This window comes from Pistacia vera, unplaced genomic scaffold (assembly GCF_008641045.1).
Source record: "Pistacia vera cultivar Batoury unplaced genomic scaffold, PisVer_v2 Contig459, whole genome shotgun sequence".
NCBI classification, from domain to species: domain Eukaryota; kingdom Viridiplantae; phylum Streptophyta; class Magnoliopsida; order Sapindales; family Anacardiaceae; genus Pistacia; species Pistacia vera.
Window position 1 is genome coordinate 163,032 of NW_022196289.1, and position 21,048 is coordinate 184,079.

Sequence of the window (21,048 nt, forward strand, 5' to 3'; positions counted from 1 at the left end):
CTATATTCGGTAGTTTTTGTGGTGTAAGGAGCAAATAAAATATGGAGTAACTTAATAAGGAGTCGGATTTTATTTTTTGGGACAGTTCAACTGAGAAAACATAAACATCTAGATTAGTTTGGAAGAGATATAATAGATATGGTTCAATCTAGCTACTAGGAAAAGCTCACTGAACTTCAATATTGTTATGCCTAAAAAAGTAGGACTGACATGAAGCCTTGTCAGTAAAGGATGGCCAGAGCTCAGAAGGGTTTTGTATCGTCCAGGTGCGGCCACATCGCGCCTAGCACAAGTGGTATAGCTCCTATCAGTGCAGCAGGTGAATGTCAGGCCAGCAAGCGGCTGGAGATCGCCCACGTGTCAAAGCCCTGCTTTAGTCGAGGAAATCCCTCAGGCAGGTGACCAATGGGATACAAAGAAATGATTTGCACGGCTCCTACCCATTTGCAGCTTTTATAATCATTACCTTGAACTCTCTCACCATAAATAGAGAAATTCCCTCTCATTTGTGGGGGATTAGCTAATTTTACTCTGAAATAGCTCTCTCTCTCTCTTGTATTCTCTCTCTAAACTGTAACTCAGCTCGCTAAACGCGACCTGACCTCTCTCTCTTATTAATACAATAGCAGTAGACGTATGATTCGCTTTTGAGCATCCGAACCACTTTAAATATTACTCTTCATCTTTTATTTAATTCAATCCCCTCATATCACGTGTGACTTCTAAGTCTTTTTAGCATTTTACACGTGTGGGTAGTTGGTGTCAAAACTAAGTATCAATAAATATTATTAGAATGCAGAGACCAATTAATTAAGCCAAACAAGGAGAAAGGAATAAAAAACTTTACTGTGTATTGATTAGAATAATACAACATACAATACAACTATTTAAATACATACAATTAGTAGGAGCACTAGGATCGTAACTCCGAAGCTAGGAAGCAAGTACAACAAGGCAAGAATATCTTTTGGAGGAAAACTTATCTTAAACAAAAACTACTTTTACTATTTATTAATTTATTAACATATTAATGGTAGCTTTAAGGCTTAAGCAACCCCATATTCTTTATTGGATGACGTGTTCGCTTACTGATGGACCTCTGTTTTTCTTAATGAAATGACACTGTATATATGATACGGGGTGATGGACACTGAACACAAGAAGGAGAAATTTTCGTTTTGATCGATCAACTAACTTCCGACGCTGAGGTAATTTTGTTTAGTTTACATGAATAATAAATCTGATTTCTTTTAAGTGTTAAAGGCTGTGTTTGTTATTTCAGATGGGGTAGGGAAGCATTTACATAAGACGCATCAAAGTATATACAAACTGGCTTTCAAAGTTTTCCTGAACGACAAGGTAATTAAGGCCGCATTCAGTACCCTATTCTAACATTATCCTCTTCCATTACCTTATCCTAAAAAATAAAAAATATATTTGTTTTAATATTCTTCAAAATCCAATCATATTCTATCTAACTCAAAATATTTAACAATTATTTTTCTCAATAAAAATTTTAAAATTAACAAAAATACCCCTACTTATCCAATAATTGTCAGAAGTCAGCCACCACCGTTGGACGGTGACTAGAAGTCATCGGAATGACACACGACCGGTTGGATCTAGCCAGTTGTACACCAATCTATTTATTTTCGGCCAGATCTACCATGAATCTGGCTGAAAATAGCTAGATCTACAGTCAAAGATCTGGCCGTTGATGGCCAAACGACGGCCATATCTTGGTAGTCAAATGATGGAAATATCTTGACTGTCGTTTGGCTATCATCAATGGTTGGATCTTTGGTTGTAGATTTGACCGAAAAAGGCCAAATCCAACCGGTTGTACGCCATTCCGGTAACTTCTGGCCACCGTTCGGTGGTGGCGGCCGACTGTCAGCAATTATTGGGTGGGTGGGTGTAACGCCCAACATGGAGGTACATGATTTAATTTATGTTTTATAGCCCTTAGTTAATTTTTATTAGAATTATTTTAAGAGAATATGAAGAAAATGCCTTAAACTTGTATTAAGGGTAAAATGGTCTTTTCACTCAAAACTAGTTGAAGTTGTGGGGAGTGAAAAGATATAAAATTACAAAGAGGATGCAATAAAAATGAGGGCATTATGGTAATTGACTAAGGGACAAAGATGGAATTTCTAGAAAAGTATAAGGGCAAAATGGGAAAGTGTATTTATAAAATAAGATGATAAGGGTTTGTAACCCTTATTTCCTTCATTCCACCGCCACTCTTCTCCTCCATTTCCTCTCAATTTTTCATTCAATTCTCTAAGGATTTTGAGGGATTTTGAGTGAATTTTTATAGGGTTTTGATTCTAGGTATCAAAAGGTAAGAATTCTGGCTCCTTATCTATGATTTATTTGTGTAAAAGTTGAGTTCTTATGAAGTTTATGCTTAGGGTTAGAAGAAAGTTTGAATCCAACAAGAGTAGAGAGCTTAGTAGAGACTACTCAAGCATTAGATAAGTAAATTCCACTCAAAATCCAACTTAAGTTAAAGTTTAAGAATTCAAGTGAGTAGAGATTTCTTTTAAGCATGCATATGTTTTGATTATTGAGAAATTGAAATGAGATTGATGATGAATTATGTTTGTTGTTGGATATATTTGAGTATGAGAAGTGTATGTGATGGTATGATGATGGGTTGAATTGGAAGAATTGGAGAAATCTTTTGGGAGTGTTTGTGCCGTGCAGGTATGGTGATGATACAAGAGAGTTTTTCTCTCAATTTGGATGGTTTAAGAAACAAATAGAATGATAATTAAGTTAGGGTTTGTTTATGCACAATTATTTTTTGATGAAATGCCTAAGAGAAGTATGAGTTTGAGTAGAAACCTTAATTTTATGCAATATTGCATATGTGCATTTCATAAGTGCATTTAAGTAAGAATTTTAAGCATGAGTCATCCATATGCATATAATTGTATATGTATAGAAATTTAAGAAAGAATAAAGAATGAAGAATGAAGAATAAAGAATAAAAGAAAAAGAATAAAGAAAGAAGAATAAAACACTCTAAGAATAAAGAGAAAGGAAGAATAAGCATTAAAAAATTAAAAAGTGTTAAAGAAGAGAAAAGAATAGGTTGTTGTGATGGGAACGTGAGTGTTAAGAAGAAATTCTCACATACACGCCACCTTAATTGAGTGGCATAAGAGAAGAAGAATTGTCATTGACTCGTAAGAGTGTATGTGGATGAGGGTTGTACCGAGAAGAATTTCCTACATGCACGCCACCTTAATTGAGTGGCCTAAGAAGAAAAGAAGAAATTGTACGTTCCGCAAGAGTGCATGTAGATGAGGACTATACTCACTCACACGCCAAGGTTCCAAATCCATCCATCAACCGAGTCCGATCGGCAAAGAATAAGAAAGAATAAGAATAAGAATGAGAAAAGAAAGAAAGAAAAGAAAAGAATATAAAGAATAGAATAGAAAATAGAAAATAGAAAAAGAAATAGAAAGAAGAAATAAAATGCATTTTTATGCATTATTGTATATACATTCAATTCATGCATATTACCATGAATTCCATCATGGTTAGAAAGAATAGAAAGAGTAAAAAGAATAGAAAGAATAGAAAGAGTGAGGAAGAAAGAACAGAAAGAAAGAAAAGAACAGTGAGAGTTAGAAACAGAGAAAGAAAAGAGAAAGAATTAAGGAAGAAAGAAAGAAGAGAATTAAGCAAAGAAAGAATTAAAGAAGGAGAAGAGTTAAGGGATTTACTTACTGAGCATTTGTATGCTCACCCCGTTGTTTTTCCATATTTTTGCAGGGAATAGGTGAGCAGCGGTCGGAAGGATGTCGACAAGCGGAGAGGATTGGCATTACTATCCACCGTTGCTAAGTTTTTGTATTTGTTGTTTTGATATATGTAAAGAATTATATTTTATAAGTAAATAAAAATTTGGGCCCAACTAATTTCCTTATGCTATTTATGTATGTTTTTATTGTATATGTTCTAAAGTATAATAGTAGAAAGAAGTCACTACAGTGAGGATGTTTTTGCTAATTTATAAACTTTTATGGCAGGGAGTGTTTAGCTAAATTAACAAATGTAGGGGGTTAAAATTAATCTAAATATTTTCAAAAAATATTTTCTAAAAATGTACCAAATACATTCTCAAAATCCTATTATATTTTATTAAATCCTATTTAGAATACAATACTATCTAAAAAACTAAACAAACAGAGCCTAAAATTGATTTCTTTGTTTGCAGTAGACCTAGGCATTTGGGACTGGTCCTAAAAAATGGTCCTATGTGAGGACAGGTCCTACAAGGCCTAGTCCCAAACCCAGACCAGGCCCATGGAGGAGGGGCCGATCCCTAGATTGGGCCCTCCTCAAGGCCCGGTCCAAACCCATTTACTTTTTTTTTTTTCAAAAAAGTCCTCTGAAAAAGATCCATAAACCCCTGTAATTTTGAAATTGACAAAAATATTGAGGGTTAGATTGATATTTTATAAAATTTTGGGTGCAAAAATTTTTCCAAGCCCCTAAAAATTACATAAACCCCCCTACATAATTTTATTTAACCCCTTAACTATAAAAAAAAAAAAATTGGGGGTGGAACGAAATTTTCAAGGCCCATGGGACCGGTCCTAGGGACCAGTTTGGGCCCTGAAATTTCTCATGGGTCCCGGGCCCAGACCTAGTTGGGACCGGTCCTTGCCCAGGTCTAGTTTGCAGCTTAATTACTTACTATTTTGATGTGAAATCTTATTGACTTATTTGGTGTTAATGTTAACTAAAGGTTACAAAGATAAAAGCGAAATGGACTGAAAAATCTAAAAGAGATGGTTTATGGGAGAAAGCTCATAACCAAAATGGTAAGCGTATTGTGAATCTGATAACAGAGTTGAATGGTTTATGGGTAAAACTTGGACAGTACTTATCGGGGCATGCCGATGTGCTTCTGGTGGAGTACATAACTCTTCTCAAACAATTACAAGACTAGCTTCCTCCTTGTCGTTTACAAGAGGTGGTTTTTCTTCTACCTTTCAACTTAAACTTGTATAGTAGAAGATTATGGAAGTCTAAATTTGATTTTGCTAGGCTAATTACTATGATTAGGCTGAATACTGAAGGATTAGAGATTACTTGTGTTTGCCTGCATTATGAATTTCTTTTAAGTTATTTCATTTGTTGCTGGTGATGCATGAAGAATATAATAGGTTTAACCTTAATTTAGCCTTTATATTTATTAATAGGTTAGTTGATTATTTATAAAATAAAGTAATGAATTTATAATTTCATTTTAATATAATTCTATTATATTTCAATTTTATTATCTTAATTTTAATTACTTATATAAATGATTATGATATTTATATAATTAATTAATTATATGAAATTGAATGGAAATATATTAATCATTAAAGCATTAATTTTAACTAAAAATTTAGCGTTCTGATAATTATTTTCATAATATGACCAAAACTATTTAAAATTACTCTATATAATTTTTTTATTAGAAAATTAAAATGAAATGTTTTTAGGAATATTATCATTTTTAAATTAATTAATTAGGAATATATCATTAGCTAATATACTATTAATAATAAAATTTATATAAAATATATTTAATATAAAAAGAAAAAAAATTATCCCTATTAAGACAAAGAGTCACTTACTTCTCCACGAGAGTCTTTATCTAGACCTGAACCAAACGCGGGACTGGACTATTTAAAAAAATAGTCTAATCCCACCTTTAGTCCAATGTCCCAAACATAGCCTACAGTATTAACGCTTTTCACAATCCATCCTATAAAGTTATCAAATTTTGTTCTTATTTAATAAGCAAAGTTCATCAAAATATTCCCAAAATTTCATCATTGAACTCATCTTCCAGCCTTCATCAAACACAAATCCTTTTCATTGACCAATCAAATCATCAAATTTCACGGATCTTTAAAAAATATCAAACAAAAGAATAATAATAAAAATAAAAATGAAAAGATAGAAAATTGGTCTGCGGTGGCACCTCCGTTGCTTGAGCCCCCACGCAGCTGGCCAGATTTGACCGCCGCGTGGGGGCTTCTAAATGTGCCGCGCTAAGGCCTCGTATTTCTCAGTTGGGTATGTGCATATTTTTACTAATCTAGAATATCTAAGGGTAAGCTTGAAATGACAGGAAAAAAAGTCACAGATTTTGCACTTCCTAGTATGATAAATGCTTCCATTTCCGAAGTTATTTCTTATTGATGCTTGTTTTGTGTTTCTAGAAAATACTAGAACTGTGTTAGAAATCTTGGCTGCAAAAACAGAGGCGAAGACAGCAGGCTGCCAAGCAAGTGGATGTTCTTGTTCCGGAAGTTATTCAGGCATGGTTTTAACTATTATTTTAAACTAATGTGCTTAGTTTGCAATCTGGAGTTTAGTTTACTCGGTGCTATGTTAAATTTGAAGGATGGGAAGTTTGGAAATATTTATTTCTTTACTCGTGTTTTATCATAAGTTATCAGAGAAATCTAAGTGAATATCTAGTGAAACAGGAAACTTTTGTGCCGAAGAAACAAGTTCAAGTTTATTACTCGATATGAAACCCTTATATTTCAGGCATACTCTTTTAACAAATGGGCTAATCTTTTGGCTATAACTGTTAGATTTGTCAATGTAAGCACTTCCCTGGATCTGATATGTTGTATATATGTCCTCCTCCTTGGTCGTTATGTAATGGGGAAGGAGTGCCCCCCTTTTTTGTTTTTTTTTTTTTTTTTTAAAGTTTGGATTGGTAGGTTTACCAAATTGTTACTAATGCTAGACTTTGATCTACTGTTTGCCTTGGAAATTGACTTTCTTAGAATAGAGAACACTGCCTTTTTGATTTCAAATAACAAAATTTGCATTTTTTTTCCAAATTGACAGTCAACTGAAGCTGTCTTGATTTTAGAGTATATGGATGGGATACGTATAAATGACTCTGAATCCCTGGAAGCTTTTGGCGTTGACAAGCAGAAGATTGTAGAAGAAATTACATAGGCATATGCCCACCAAATTTATGTTGATGGATTTTCAATGGTGACCCTCATCCTGGTACTTGTTCTTGCTCATTTCTTCTTTTTACCCTTGTTGTCTTGAAAATTTGTTTGGCCTTCAGAACAAGCCATAATACTAGGTTTACAATAAAAGATGGTTTTTTGTCTGATAACATAACATGCTGCTTGTGCAACAATCAATTCCCTCTTTCTATTCCAAATGTTTCTTGGGTGTTTTAATGCAGGAAGTTTCCTTGTTAGCAAGGAGGCTCCTCATCGTCCAATTTTGCCCGACTTTGGGCTCACAAAGAAACTATCAAACTCTGTGAAACAAGCACTAGCAAAAATGTTGTTGGCAGCTGCAGAGGTTTGGGTTAACTTTTCGTTATCTTTTTCATCATAGAATAAATGTTTTACAGAATTGTAGAAATTAGAAGAATTATCTGATGACTAAATGTCTTGATTGTGTGAGTGTCTATGAGTTAATTTCTCTAGCATGAGAGAGTTGTTTCTGTTTCTACTTTAGCAGTAATCTTTTACTTTCTCTTAGCCTAAATTATTTTGATTAAATGCATCAGGCTATAGCTTTATTATTTTATGTACTTTTGTTAAGTATTCATTGTAATGTTACTAGCTTGATTTAATAGGGGAGTTCTTAATTTCAGAATTGTAAATATCAGTCTTGTAGTGTTTGAATTGGTTTACCTTTGGTTGAGCTTAAATGCCATTGTTAGTTTCTTATCTATAAGCTTAAGCTTTGGAAGAAGTGGTTGCTTAACATGCTGTTAGAGTCAAGTTGACAAAATGGTCTTTTGTTGAAATCTTTATATTTAATAAAATTACAATAAGTTGTGTTTTTGATTGTGTAAGCTCCATATGCAAGTGCATGGAAGGGGGTGGTACGCTAAATACCATTGTCTGACCCTTACCTAAAAGCTTAAACTTTTAGGGCAAGTGATTTCTTAACAACCTTGTTTTGAATTTGATTTCTAACCCCTTTATTTATTGTTAATTTCTTTCTAGTTTTGACATCTCTTCAAATTATTTCTCTTTCCAGATTAAGAAATAATTATTTTTGTCTTTGTCAAAGGGAGACCATGTAGCTCTTTTGTCTGCCATGGCAGAAATGGGACTTACGCTACGTCTAGACTTGCCGGAGCAGGCAATGGAGTTTACAACATTATTCTTCCGTGCTTCCTCACCAGCAGATGAAGCTTTCGTAAGTTTACCCTCAGATTGTTTTCTCAACTTAGATTTTCTTTACCTCTTGCTAATGTCCCTGTGTACAGGATACCATGAAAAATATTGTTGATCAAAAGGAACAAGGCATGAAACTTATTCAGGAAAAGATGAAATTTAGCCAAAAAGAAATTAAACGCTTTAATCCTGTAAGGCCATATCATCTTCTTTCCTCTATATGTTTGTCTGAGACATTCATTAAAATTTCATTCATATTTCTAACATTGTTACACACTTTGGTTCCAGTTCGATGCCTTTCCTGGTGATTTTGTAATGTTTTCAAAAGTCCTTTCTCTCCTTAGAGGTATGGTATAGAGACCTCCATTCTTTACCTTGTGTAAACCAACTGTCCATTTTTATCTCATTATCTAACATTGTTCAGGGCTTTCGTCCATGATGAATGTTTGTATAGTCTATCTGGATATTTTGAGATCATTTGCTGAATCTATTTTAGAAGGGTCAGTCCATTTTAACCTTGATCTGTCATTTCATTGCTTTTGTTGCTGGCTCATATCTGACTACAATATGATTTAACTTCTTAGAAACATAATAAGGGACCAGCAGCAAATCCCCGGTGGATATATGATACTCCAATCCATTCTGAAGTAGAGGCCAAGCTGGGGGAATTCTTAGTTCAGTTGGGGAATGAGGACAGAATACTTGGAATTCAGGTCTGCGCCAGTTTTAGTTCATTATCTTTCCAGTTATGTCATTTTAATAGCTTCTCATATTTTTTTCACTACTTTTTGTTTCTTTCCCTTCTACCTCTGAAGCTGTTAGTTTTCCATGCTATGGGTGTTGTAGCAGTCTCAGTTAATGGGGACTAGTTGATTGAGCTTATTGATTTTGTTAGAAGCCTTCATTTTTCTTTTTCCATTATGTTGGAGGTACCCAGTTATTTGATAGAAAACTATATCTGCAAATTTATTGGATTGGAGACAGATTGTTGAGCTACTTGTATTTAGTATATGACGGACTTGGTTACGTGGTATTTCTGTAATTGCAGCTTCACCCTTAAATTATGTTATCAAAAGTTTGTCCTCGTGGACAATCTCGCAAACATTGTGCATGTTTAGATGGCTTCTACTAATGATATTGCTTTTCCAAGCACATTGGAACCTCCTTATTAATGACTGAACTTGTACAACTTAAATGATACACCTTTAGATTTATGAAGCCTAAGATCATTACAATATTTTGGTCTCAAAGATCTTGCTAACTATCAGTTATTATAGGATATTCCTTTTTAGATTTTCCACATTTCTTCTTGAAAAGTATACATTGCATTTACTCCCCTAAGTAAATATATGAATTTCATCAGAATGGTGATTACACTTGTGACATGGAAGTCAGGATTTCACGAAGTTCGACCAATGCTTGACATTAAATGAGGAAAGGAATTTTCTGCACCAAGTGGGACAATTGTCATTATCATACCATAGACAATCACTTTATCAAACTTTGAGGGTCTGTCTCTTGCTAGAATATCCCAAGCAATTAGACCACAAAATTGAAACTCCATACAACTTTAAAAATAGGAAGACATATTGTCTTTATATTTGGGGATTCCTTTAGGACATTTATGTGGTTCATCCAAGACCGCTGAAAGTTTAGGTCTTTATTGACTGACTAGTACAGCTAATCTCCAAGATCTTTAAATTCCTGAAAATCACCTTTATTGCTGAGTTCAGCAAGAATCGTTACTATCGGAGATTTACTTTTGTTTAAGACACGGCCTACAAAACCCTTTATCTACCACTTTAAGATTAAAGTGGAGAGTGCTTAAAATAGCATGTTTATACTATTTTGACATTGAGTGAAAGTGTCATAGGAATAGGTATTTTTAGTGAATTTTGAACAAAGAGATGTATAGTGTCCAATAAATGAAATTAGGTGGTATCACAAAACGGAATTATTTTCTTCCAGTTTCTGTACCTTTAGTTGGTTCACCTTTATTTTTTTTGAACTTTTTAGTTTGAAATTTATATTAACAATTGTAGGATGATTAATAAGCTTATTTCTCTATTTTTGACTGCCAAACTATGAAAATGCAAAACTGTGGCTATGATTATTCTTGCCTTCTTATGAGATTTTAATTTCTGATGTTTTAAGGTTTGTACGTACAAAGATGGTGAGGTCATTATAGATACTGCTGCTGGAGTGCTTGGTAGATATGATCCTTGTCCTGTCCAGCCTGATAGTCTTTTTAATGTTTTTTCGGTAACAAAGGGCATCACAGCAGGCATGGTGCATTGGCTTGTTGACAATGGGTAAATGTTCCTGCTTTGCTGTGCAAAAGTTCTATTTTGCCTCGTTATATGTATGCCCATTAATAGCTGTTCCCTGCAATTTAACAGCAAAGCTCTTAAGTTTCTAATTTAAGTTGTTGAGGTCTGGCTAGACATTGTTTGAGAAGTTTTAAAAAATTTTGAACAACGTGTTTTGCTGATGTTTTTGATGGTCCTCATCAACTGCATGTTAGAGGACATTGTCAAAAGGAGCACTTAATTCATTATGATCCAGCAGAATTAAATTATGAAATGGATAGAGATTTAGCTGCATGACCTTTTTGAAAATTTTGGTCATTTTCATGTGGTTTTTTTTTTCCTCCCTTTTTGGAAATAAAGCAAATATATTTCATTTAGAATCATCGCATTTTGTAATACAGTTGGATACAGCCCAAAATATTGTTCCCTGGACTCAGATTTATTCCTCTTGTTATTGGAAGAAATGTAGAATTTTTTCGGTTAATTGGGTAAATGAAGAACAGATGACTCTGTAATTATATTGGTTGAGAACCTTTAAACTAATTATGTTGTGCATTTGTAAAGGCCCTAACTGTCATCAAACCTTGAGTTTCTCGTGACATACCTATCACTTTGGTTTCGTGTAGGAAATTAAAAATTAAAGAAAAAACAAAGCAAAAGATTTGGCTACGAAAATGTCCCTTGCGACCTTGCCTCTAGTTTTATTGATTGTTGTTACTCACAGTAACTCAATATTTTAAATATATTTGTGCATTTCATATCATTCTTCTTGCATAAAATAACAGAAATCATTATGTTAGCGGCACAAAGACGTGAGAGACAAGTAATACATTTTTACAAAGTGAAACAGTGGATATTCAGAAATTCTTCATTCCAGTTGATAGAAAATCTAATTCATATTTTGGATTTTGGAGCTTCTTTCATTATGTCCCAATGGTGTACTCTGAGATATTTACTTAGGTGGAGTTTAAAATCATATGCCTTCAGTTCACTACATAATTATTCAATAATACCCCTGTAGCATTTAAGAAAGATTCACTCAATTTGTCAAAGATTTTTAACTTAGCTGAAATGAGCAAATTGATGCATAAAGATTACTAGACCTGGAGACCATTGTGTGATCTAAGATGTCAATGTTTCTTTAACTGTTTGTGCAATTTAACAAATCGAGGTATGTTGTCTCGTAGAAAACTCAAGCTTGAGGAGAATGTTGCTAAGATTTGGCCAGAATTTGGATCAAACGGAAAAGATATCATAAAGGTGTAAATCTTATACTATGACCTTTTGAACACATCCTTTGGTTAGCCATAGTTTTTATGTCAGTAACTCAATGCAACTTGGTTTTTGATTTTAGGTCCATCATGTGCTTAACCATACAAGTGGTTTGCACAATGCTTTGGTTGAGTTTGGATCAGAAAATCCTATGGAAATTGCTGACTGGGATGAATGTTTGAGGCAGATTGCCATGTCAAAACCTGAACCTGAAACTGAATTGGGCCAACAGCAAGTCTATCACTATCTGACTTTCGGCTGGCTGTGTGGTGGAATAATCGAGGTATTATAGCATATGTTAATGTTGCTTTCAGTTGATTATAAGTGGTTGACTATGATTAAAGTATGAAACTTTATGAACCCTGAAATCTGTAGATGGCAAATATTTTGCCTATATTTATATGGTGCTATGTCTAGGTATGCCAGGTTGATTGATTGTGAATTTGATCTTTTTGCTGGCCTTCAGACTGATCAAAGAATTTGACTATATTGTCATCTTCTCTATGTACTCCCCTATTCTAATAATATGTTTGGATGAAACAGCGTGCATCTGGGAAGAAATTTCAGGAGATACTTGAACAAGCATTCATTCGACCTCTAAATATTGAAGGCGAGCTATATGTTGGAATTCCACCAGGTACTCGTCAAACTTCACTTTTTTAATATTCTCATGTCACTTAGTACAGCAAATATAAGTTTGCATGAATATGTGCACACAATCATGTTCTATAAAAAAGAACAGAAATTATGTAGTCTACTGTAACTATGAAACTGAAGTAGCTGTCATCAATGGAATTATCATGCCTTTCAATGGCTGCCCTCCAGGTGTGGAATCTCGACTTGCAACTCTTACAGTAGATGAATATGATCTCAGGAAGTACCAAAACAGAGGTTACCATTCTGACGTACCCACTACTTACCGTCTTGACCAAATTACAGAACTTATCACCACCTTGCCTGTTTTCTTTAACATGCTGAACATTCGTCGTGCCATCTTACCTGCTACTAATGGACATTGCTCAGCCCGTGCAGTTGCACGCTACTATGCAGCCCTAGCTGATGGGGGAGTGATCCCACCCCCACATTCGTCTCTATCCAAGCCACTACTTGGTAGTCACACCCACATCCCCAAATTTCCTTCACAGGAGAAGTCAAAAAAGCCAAAAGGTAAGAAAAGCAAGGAGGTAACTGCTGCTTCAAAGGAAAGCACAAACAACAAAGGTAAAGATGCTGGTGTTGATGGTTACACTCGACTCACAAATATTGGTAGCATGATTTTTAGTAACCCTAAAATCCATGATGCATTCTTGGGTGTGGGTGATTATGAGAATTTGACCTTTCCGAATGGGCCATTTGGACTGGGGTTTAAGAGAAATAAAGCTGCAGATGGAACGATTATTGGTTATGGGCACTCGGGCATCGGTGGATCAACAGGTTTCTGTGACATAAAAAACAGGTTTCTGTCTCGGTGTCCTTTAACAAATTGTCATATGGTGCTACAACTGCAAAAATCGTTGACTTTGTTTGTTCAGAGCTAAATATCCCACTGCCGGTTGAGTTTTCATTTGTTAAGCACTTTGAGAAGCCTCTCATTCGCTGAAATTGAGTATCTCATAGCCCCTTTGTATAAACTATATCCAAATCAAATATTGCCTCCATAGAGGATGAATTATCAAACATTTCATAGAGGAATTATATTGAACATGAGAAGGCACAGTGCCATCTTTGTTTTGTTCTTGGGGGCGGGGTTCAGAATTTGATCATCTAGTGATGATATGTTGATAGATAGTACTTTATGCTCAAGCTAATACATTTGTACAAAGTGAAGTGTTTAAAGATGATTTTATGTTTTTAAATTAAAGATAAATTAAACAAGTTGAAGAAAGATTATGTCAAACATTGAGGCGTGACACATCAATTTGTAGAGATAGTTTTTACCAATAATTTGTATATAACAAAACTGTATATTGATATATTGGGATGACCTAAGCAGTGATTTCACCCCCAAAAGAGAGAAATTATATTTATCGCTTATTTTTGAGATGTACATATAATTTAATTGCAATAATATGTATGTTTTGAAAAATGTAAACTTTTATTTTTACTTGGAGGAGTTCTATGAGGTCGTTGAACTCATAAAGGTGATCTTGAGGATCTGAATTCTCATCGAATGTCTGTATGTCAGGCATTCTGAATCTCGACGGGAGAGGAACAGCTAAAGTTGTTGGAAAAAAGAGAGATGTCTCTGTGACCTTCCCACGCTCATTCTGCTAAGCCTTGAGCTGATCCAAAACTTGCTGTAATTCCTCAATCTGAGGCAGCGGAGCTATCTGGGGATCACTTTCTGCAACATGTGTTCGATCCTCACGGTTGCGGTTGAGGAAAGACCGCAAATCGGGCTTTTCCTCAACTCGGTCGGAAGCTCTAACAAACCTTGACACATGCTGGCTGGGGTCATGTGAAGATATTGAATGGCTCGAGGAGTTTTCCCCATGTTCGCAGTGGTCCGAACTGACCCGCGGACGACGGGAGTTCCTCGCATGATGACGGTCAAGGTCGTCATTTCAGAGATATTGGGAATCTCCTTGCCTTGCACTTTTGTGGGAGTGCTAATGCAACGTGGCATGGGATGGCTCATGCTGCGACATGTCGTCGAGTTGCAATGCTATCGGTATTCTACCCGTTGCATAACCGATGTTCGCTGGTCCCTCGGAGCCCTTTGGTCAGCTACTCGCCACTTGTTTTCCCCTACTTTTGTGTTAGTGTATGCCCTAGAAACCATTCATGTTTTCAGTTTTAGAGCATTTTGTCTTATATCAATATATCATAAATACTAGAAGAAAGAGTTCTTCGATTCAATATATAAATTGCTTCATTTATTCAGTCATGCAGTTAAAATAAAGTATGTATATGAATTGTCCAGATGATTCATTTAATCGGTTAAATGAATTTATCAAAAGGTTCCCTACGGAAGCAATATAATTTGGGCAACTATATTGCATAGTAGGCATACTAGATGCTTCCGAAAGATATCATGAGTTCATATAAGTATGGATGATGATGATATGTCACTAGGGCATTAGTATGGATTAGCGGTTGGTGAATTGTTTTTCGAACGTGACCGAATAACAACAAATCACTTTGAAAAGCATGTAGTCAATGATTTATCGTTTGGTGATATCAGTGCACGATGTAGTCCTTAGACCTGAGACATTGTGTTCGGATCCGATACAGATGTGTATGGTTCATACGATGTATAAGTACAAAACTAGTCATGTTTCGTATGATAAAGCCTATTTGGTCATGCATTGTTCATATGCGGAAATGAACAATGGTCAAGAAATGATCCATTGACTCGGAAATATAAGATCATTAGTACTGTTGACTCCATCCAGATTCGAGTTCTTGGACAAACATCGATAAATGTCGGAAATCAGAATCTCTAGTTAGAGTCTATTATTAGTCATACGAAAGAAAGTTCGTGATGACAAGTTCCGGACATATTGATCGACAATTCGGTAGAAGATCGAGTTTAGGATTTTGACGTTCCATGAATCTGTACTCAATCAGGATATATCAATGGAGGGACTTTACCTGCATGGTACATATGATCTGAAAAGGGTTTGATGAAGTATTTCTTCATTGTGGTTTATGGACTATGACACATTGCTAGATGTTTACCATAATCGTTGGGCCTCCAGACAGGTTTTCAGATTCATCCAGAACCGGCTTATGGCTAATCCACGGTGGACCTACATGGTCACACCAATAGCCTTGAGAAGTTGAAGAAGGATAAGAGAGAGAAATGATTATCCGAAGAGGGTTAGCACCTTTCGAGGCCAACGACAGGATTTCTATGATAATAGTTACATAGAAAATTATTTTTGATATTTTAAAGGTTAAAATGGTCAAGCAATAATTAATTGTATTTAATTATTATATCTTAAAGTGTTAAGATAAATGAGATGAACTAAAATAACATTTTAATAGTTAAAGGGCAAAGGGGTAAACTTATGGGTTGTTAATGTAAACTAGTTTAGGTTACATGGGCCTTGTATAATATTGATTATTTAAAGGGAAAATTAATAAATGCTTGGGTTTTTTTTAGAATAACATTTTATTGGGGCATGCAAGTGAAAAACAACTAATTACAAAATAGCCCATGTATATATAAATGCAAATGGTTGCATTTTAGGTTAAGTGTTCATTTTGTTCACTCAAAAGAAAAACAAACTCTCTCTCTTAGGTTCGGCCACTCTTTCATTTTCTCAAGGTGGTGTTAAAGTGTGGAGGATTAATCCTTTTGAATCTTAGCTTCATCAAACCTAAGCACTAGGAGAAGGTATAATGTTTTTATGCTTTATTTGCACTTTTTGAATCCTATTAATTCATATATTTACATGTATGTCTTGTTTACATGCTTCCAATCAACATTTTTTGCCACCTCTTCATGGTTTTTTTTTTTTTTTTTTTTTTTTTTTTCCAAATGGTATCAGAGTTTAAAAGGTCCTTGCATATTGGTTTTGAGCAAAAGTCATGTTATTCCATGTGTTCACATGTTCATCATACATGGTTGAGTTTGCATGTTAGTCCTTTGGTTCAAAAATGAGTTTTCCATCCCAACTCTTTACATGCATGTCTTGGCCACACCTAGATCAAAGGTAAATGTTTGTTTTTCATGTCATTCTTATATGTTTTGAATGATAGTAATGTTGATAATAAGCATGCCTTTGTATTGAATGAGTTGTTAGTTGGAATAAGTATGTTTGATGCATGTATATGATTTGACCATCTCCTTACTTTGTGAAAATGTGTTTTTCATCTTGCTCTAATATGATTAGATGTGTTGAAATGTGATATAATGTATGCTTGGATGATGGTTATTACATGAGATATATTGAGAACTACATGCATGTTTTCTATTATGGCATTCTTCTTTGTCATGTTCAGCCATGACTATTTTTGCCATAAAATTTGTTATCTCATTCACGCTTTGATGAATAATGTTTTGGGAAATGTTGCATGATGATTTATTTAAAGAAATAATCATGCATATTCATTTTCATGACTTTGATTAAATTGTTTATGCTTTAACATGTTAAAAGTGTTATCCTTTAATTTGATTAAAGTGTATTTTGTATGAAGAGTATGCAAGTGTTGCAAGTGTTGCAAGTGTTTAGTGGCGGAAAATCACGTTGGCATGAGGTTACGGATTATTAATTCATGTGATGAATTATGATATTATGTATTATATTTTTGAAATGCAATAATTTGTTTTTGAATAGTTTCAAAAAATGATGATGCAGATGATATGATTGTTTTTTAGAAGATAAATATGTCAAAAAAATTATTACTTTATTTAAAGTAACTTGTGTCATAGAATGATTATTCTTGAAGTAATGAAACTCATTTATTTATGTCATGCATGACTTTTTTGAAAAGTCTTGAAATATTGTTAATAATTAAATAACAAAATCATTATTATATCTTTGGATGGAATATGGCAAAAGTGTTTGTGCAATGATTCCCTTGAAATGTGTAATTGTTGCATGCCCCAAAGTTATCATAAAGTTACCACATGCATATTCATAAATAATATATGTTACTATATGAGATATATTTATATATATTAGTAAATATATATGTATATTTTAAATTGTTTATATTCATGCCTTTAAATAAATGTTTATTATATTTGGTATGAATATTTAATATTTATTTATGTGAAGGATGAATATTAGATTAGAGGGTTGATCATGGGTGCCATTTAGTTTTCAAAATATTTAAAAGTGTTTGTAGTATTCTTTTATTAAATGGCTTGTAATAATTAAATTTTATTTATTTATTCTAATCAGGCCTGCGTGCCTAAGATCCAATTTGTAATTGAATCGGCTGGACGGGAACCCGAAGAGCATTCAGATGATAATCTGATCAAAGATATAGGATTACGGTAAATAGTTTACCTTTAGGATGTATTTTCGAAAAGCCCCATGATCAACCCACATGCTTTAATTTATGCATATATGTGATATGTATGAAAGTTAGTTAAACATGACATGTTAAAAAATTAATTAACTAAGGTTAAACCTAAATCTCCCCAATTAAAATTATTAAATCCAAGTCTCCCATTGTGGGATAACTAAATCCTTTAATATAAATTTTAATATCCCAATATTTCTATTATGTGAGGGATATGATNATTTATATTGCAGTGAAATACAATAATAATTTGTAATTGTATTTATTGAGTGGTTGATAAATGTGAAAAAAGATAATTAAATTTCATATTTTAATTATTTGTAATAAATTAGGTTTGAAATCAAAATATAAGCATGTATAATAGTTAAAACTCAAAATACAAAAAGTAAACAGAAAATATAAAAATTAGATTGAAAGTACAAAAATTAGGTTACAAATACGTATTAAAAATTATGGCTTGTGTAACCCTCCACCTGCAAAACGCAGCCCAACCTAACCCATTCTTAATATCTTGAAGATTGAGTATGGCCCAACCCAACTATACCCGCATTTTTGCCGTCCCTATATCTATACACGCAATGAGGCTCAAGTGTGGTTACCCAGATTTTGAAAAAATTCGGTCCATTTGCCTATAGCCCTTGGATAAATCCAAGGGCTGAGAATAAATATCCTGTAAGAAAAAAATGAAAAACATTTATAATAAATGAAAATGTTTTTTTTTTTTTCACACCCGAGTTTTAGCAAAATCTATGGTTGCATTTATTCTATATTTCCACCCTTAAACTAACACATATTCCTTTATTTTAACAGTTGAACGGTAAAAGAGTCAAAATACCCCTGATTCCTAGCCTAATTGCTCATTTTTGGCCGTAAGTACTGACGCCGTCGCTGGCAGCCGGTTCAAGTAGATTCTAGCTGGTTTTCTCACTGAAACTGACCAAAATCAACTCCTTTTTGCCAGTCCAACCCTTTCCCACCTTGAATTAGCCCGAATTCCACTGTTTTCGCTGTCACCAACCATTTTTTCGCTGGCCGCCTCTTGTCTTTCTAAGTCAAATTCTGGTAGCCAAAATCAAATCTTCCACCACCCTCTTAACGGTTGGCCTCCACTCTCAAACCTTGTCACCTGGTTTCCCTCTAATCATTGATCGTGAAACGTTGCCTTCTTGTTGTTGGGTTTTTGCTATTTGCTCGTTTTGGAGCTTTTTGGAGGCTTATTTTTTGTAGTTTTGGGTTGGTTGTTGCTATTAGAGTGTTGTGTTGCATTTGTTAGTATGATTGTGGGTGTTTTCTGGGTTTCCACCATCCTCAACAATTCTCAACTCTCCTTTTCTGGGGGGCACACCAAGTGCTCGAGGAAAAGACCCAGACAACGCCTACACGAGTTGCCCTTGTGCGCTTTGCCTGCCAACGCGCCCACTTGCAACAAGCACCCTTCCACCTGCATGACTGCCACTTTTAGGCTAACCGGTCGTTCCTAAAGCCAAAAACTCCACCTGCCCCCACCATCAGCACCATCGACATCTCCGTAAGAAAACCCCCCCATCTTATCGGATGATGGTTGCTCATTGATCACCGTCTGCCACCCACCTCGCGACCTCTCACTTCCTGGTTGAATCCTGATTGTTCCTTATGCTAAAACTCCACCTTCCTCCACCATCAACACCATCGACATCTCCTTAACAAAACCCCTATCTCACCGAATGGTGGTTGCTCACCGATCGTCATCCGCCACTCAACCTAAGTGGGTGTTTCAAGGGCGTTTTGGTGATTGCAGTTGCTGCATTTGTGTCAAAACCTAACACTCCCTAGCAGTGTTAGTTTAAGGGTTGAAATTAGGAATAAATACAACTAAAGGTATCAACTTAGGATTTTGTTAAACCTTGAGTGGGGGCATGTCGTTTACTCTTTTTTATTTATTTATTTAAAATGCAATTTTATATCATTTCTCTCTCTTCACCTATTCATTCTCTCCATCGTTTTTACTTTTAGATTACATTTCTCTGAACTTTCCATTAGTTAAGAAAACCGGCTTTAAATTTACATACTTGTGAGGTTTGAAAGGCAAGGTTAGGATTAAAATAAATAAAAACAAAAAAAGAGATCATTGGACGCCTTGAAATAAGGATTTTGAAGCTAGATTGCATTGATATGTTGTACAAGTTCTTGTTCATTGTAATTTTTATTTTTGATAAACCTAGATCATAAATAAGGATGTAAAAAAACCCAGCCCAAGCCCAAGGTAGCTCGGCCTAGGTATATATAAACCCTAAGCTTAGAAAATCAGGCCCACGGTACACTAAGGCCTAGCCCGAGTAGATTATATAAGATTTATAAAATTACGTAGAGCCACTTATGTATAATTACATAAACTCCCTAAAAAGTTTATGAAAGCCCCCACAATTACTTCAACTTAGGCTCGACAAAGTAGTCAAGTGGGCCGAGTACGGGCCAGGCCCAATGGATACAAGCCTAAAATGGATCGATTCTAAATGAGTCCAATATTTTGGACCGGACCCTACCCTATACAGCTAGGAATGGACCCTTGGGTACACGTACTGTTCACTCCAATTCTCAATTTTAACAGTTACATCCCCATAATTCTTGGGGTTTTCATTTTTTACAATTACACCCACACAATCAACTACTCCAAATCCAATTCAATTGAGTAATTCACCAAATAAGTTCACAACCAACTCATTTTCTCATCAATTTAAGACCAGTAAGCATATAGTCTATAGAAAACAAATACATAAACACTAAAACACAAGTACAAACACAAGAAATTACATATGTAAATTTAAAGAAAACCTCAAGCCCAATCTCCATCCAGGGCAATTTATAGCAAAATGTAGGTAACATGGTACACTCAAAGTTAACTTACTGGATGTGAATGAATTCTTGTCGTATGGTACACCTACCGTCCTTATAATAGGAGTCATTCAGTGCCCATACATTAACAACAACATTTTTCAACTCTCTAATAGGTAACATTTTCGATGACAATGAACCTTATTCATGTTAAGAATTTTAAAACCCACAAAACTACTAAAAAGTAGCACACCTAGGCATAAGATCATAAACATAGTCATCGAATACAAAATCAAAATTTCGTTTAACATTTAAGCATTGACCTATACAAGCTCCACGACCAATTCAATCAATCTCCAATACCACTCCCTTTATACCACTAAAACAAAAATAAACCATTGGAAACAAAAACTACAATTAAACTCAACCGTGAATTATAGATAAGGATTTAAGTTCAACCAAGACCCCTATGATCTCTTGACAAT

At 34.6% G+C, this 21,048-nt stretch overlaps 1 protein-coding gene across 1 annotated transcript; it reads left to right on the forward strand.

Annotated features, from left to right (window-relative positions):
* Positions 1–231: 231 nt before the first annotated feature.
* LOC116144846 lies at positions 232–13,455 on the forward strand. The gene is given in 18 exon segments (XM_031430273.1): positions 232–319; positions 1,283–1,359; positions 4,772–4,891; positions 6,285–6,341; positions 6,886–7,027; positions 7,030–7,053; positions 7,241–7,362; positions 8,086–8,214; positions 8,285–8,383; positions 8,481–8,538; positions 8,617–8,696; positions 8,777–8,905; positions 10,347–10,504; positions 11,689–11,761; positions 11,856–12,056; positions 12,317–12,410; positions 12,599–13,231; positions 13,234–13,455. Coding segments are annotated over 18 exon segments (2,424 nt in total). The 3' UTR covers positions 13,374–13,455.
* Positions 13,456–21,048: the final 7,593 nt, after the last annotated feature.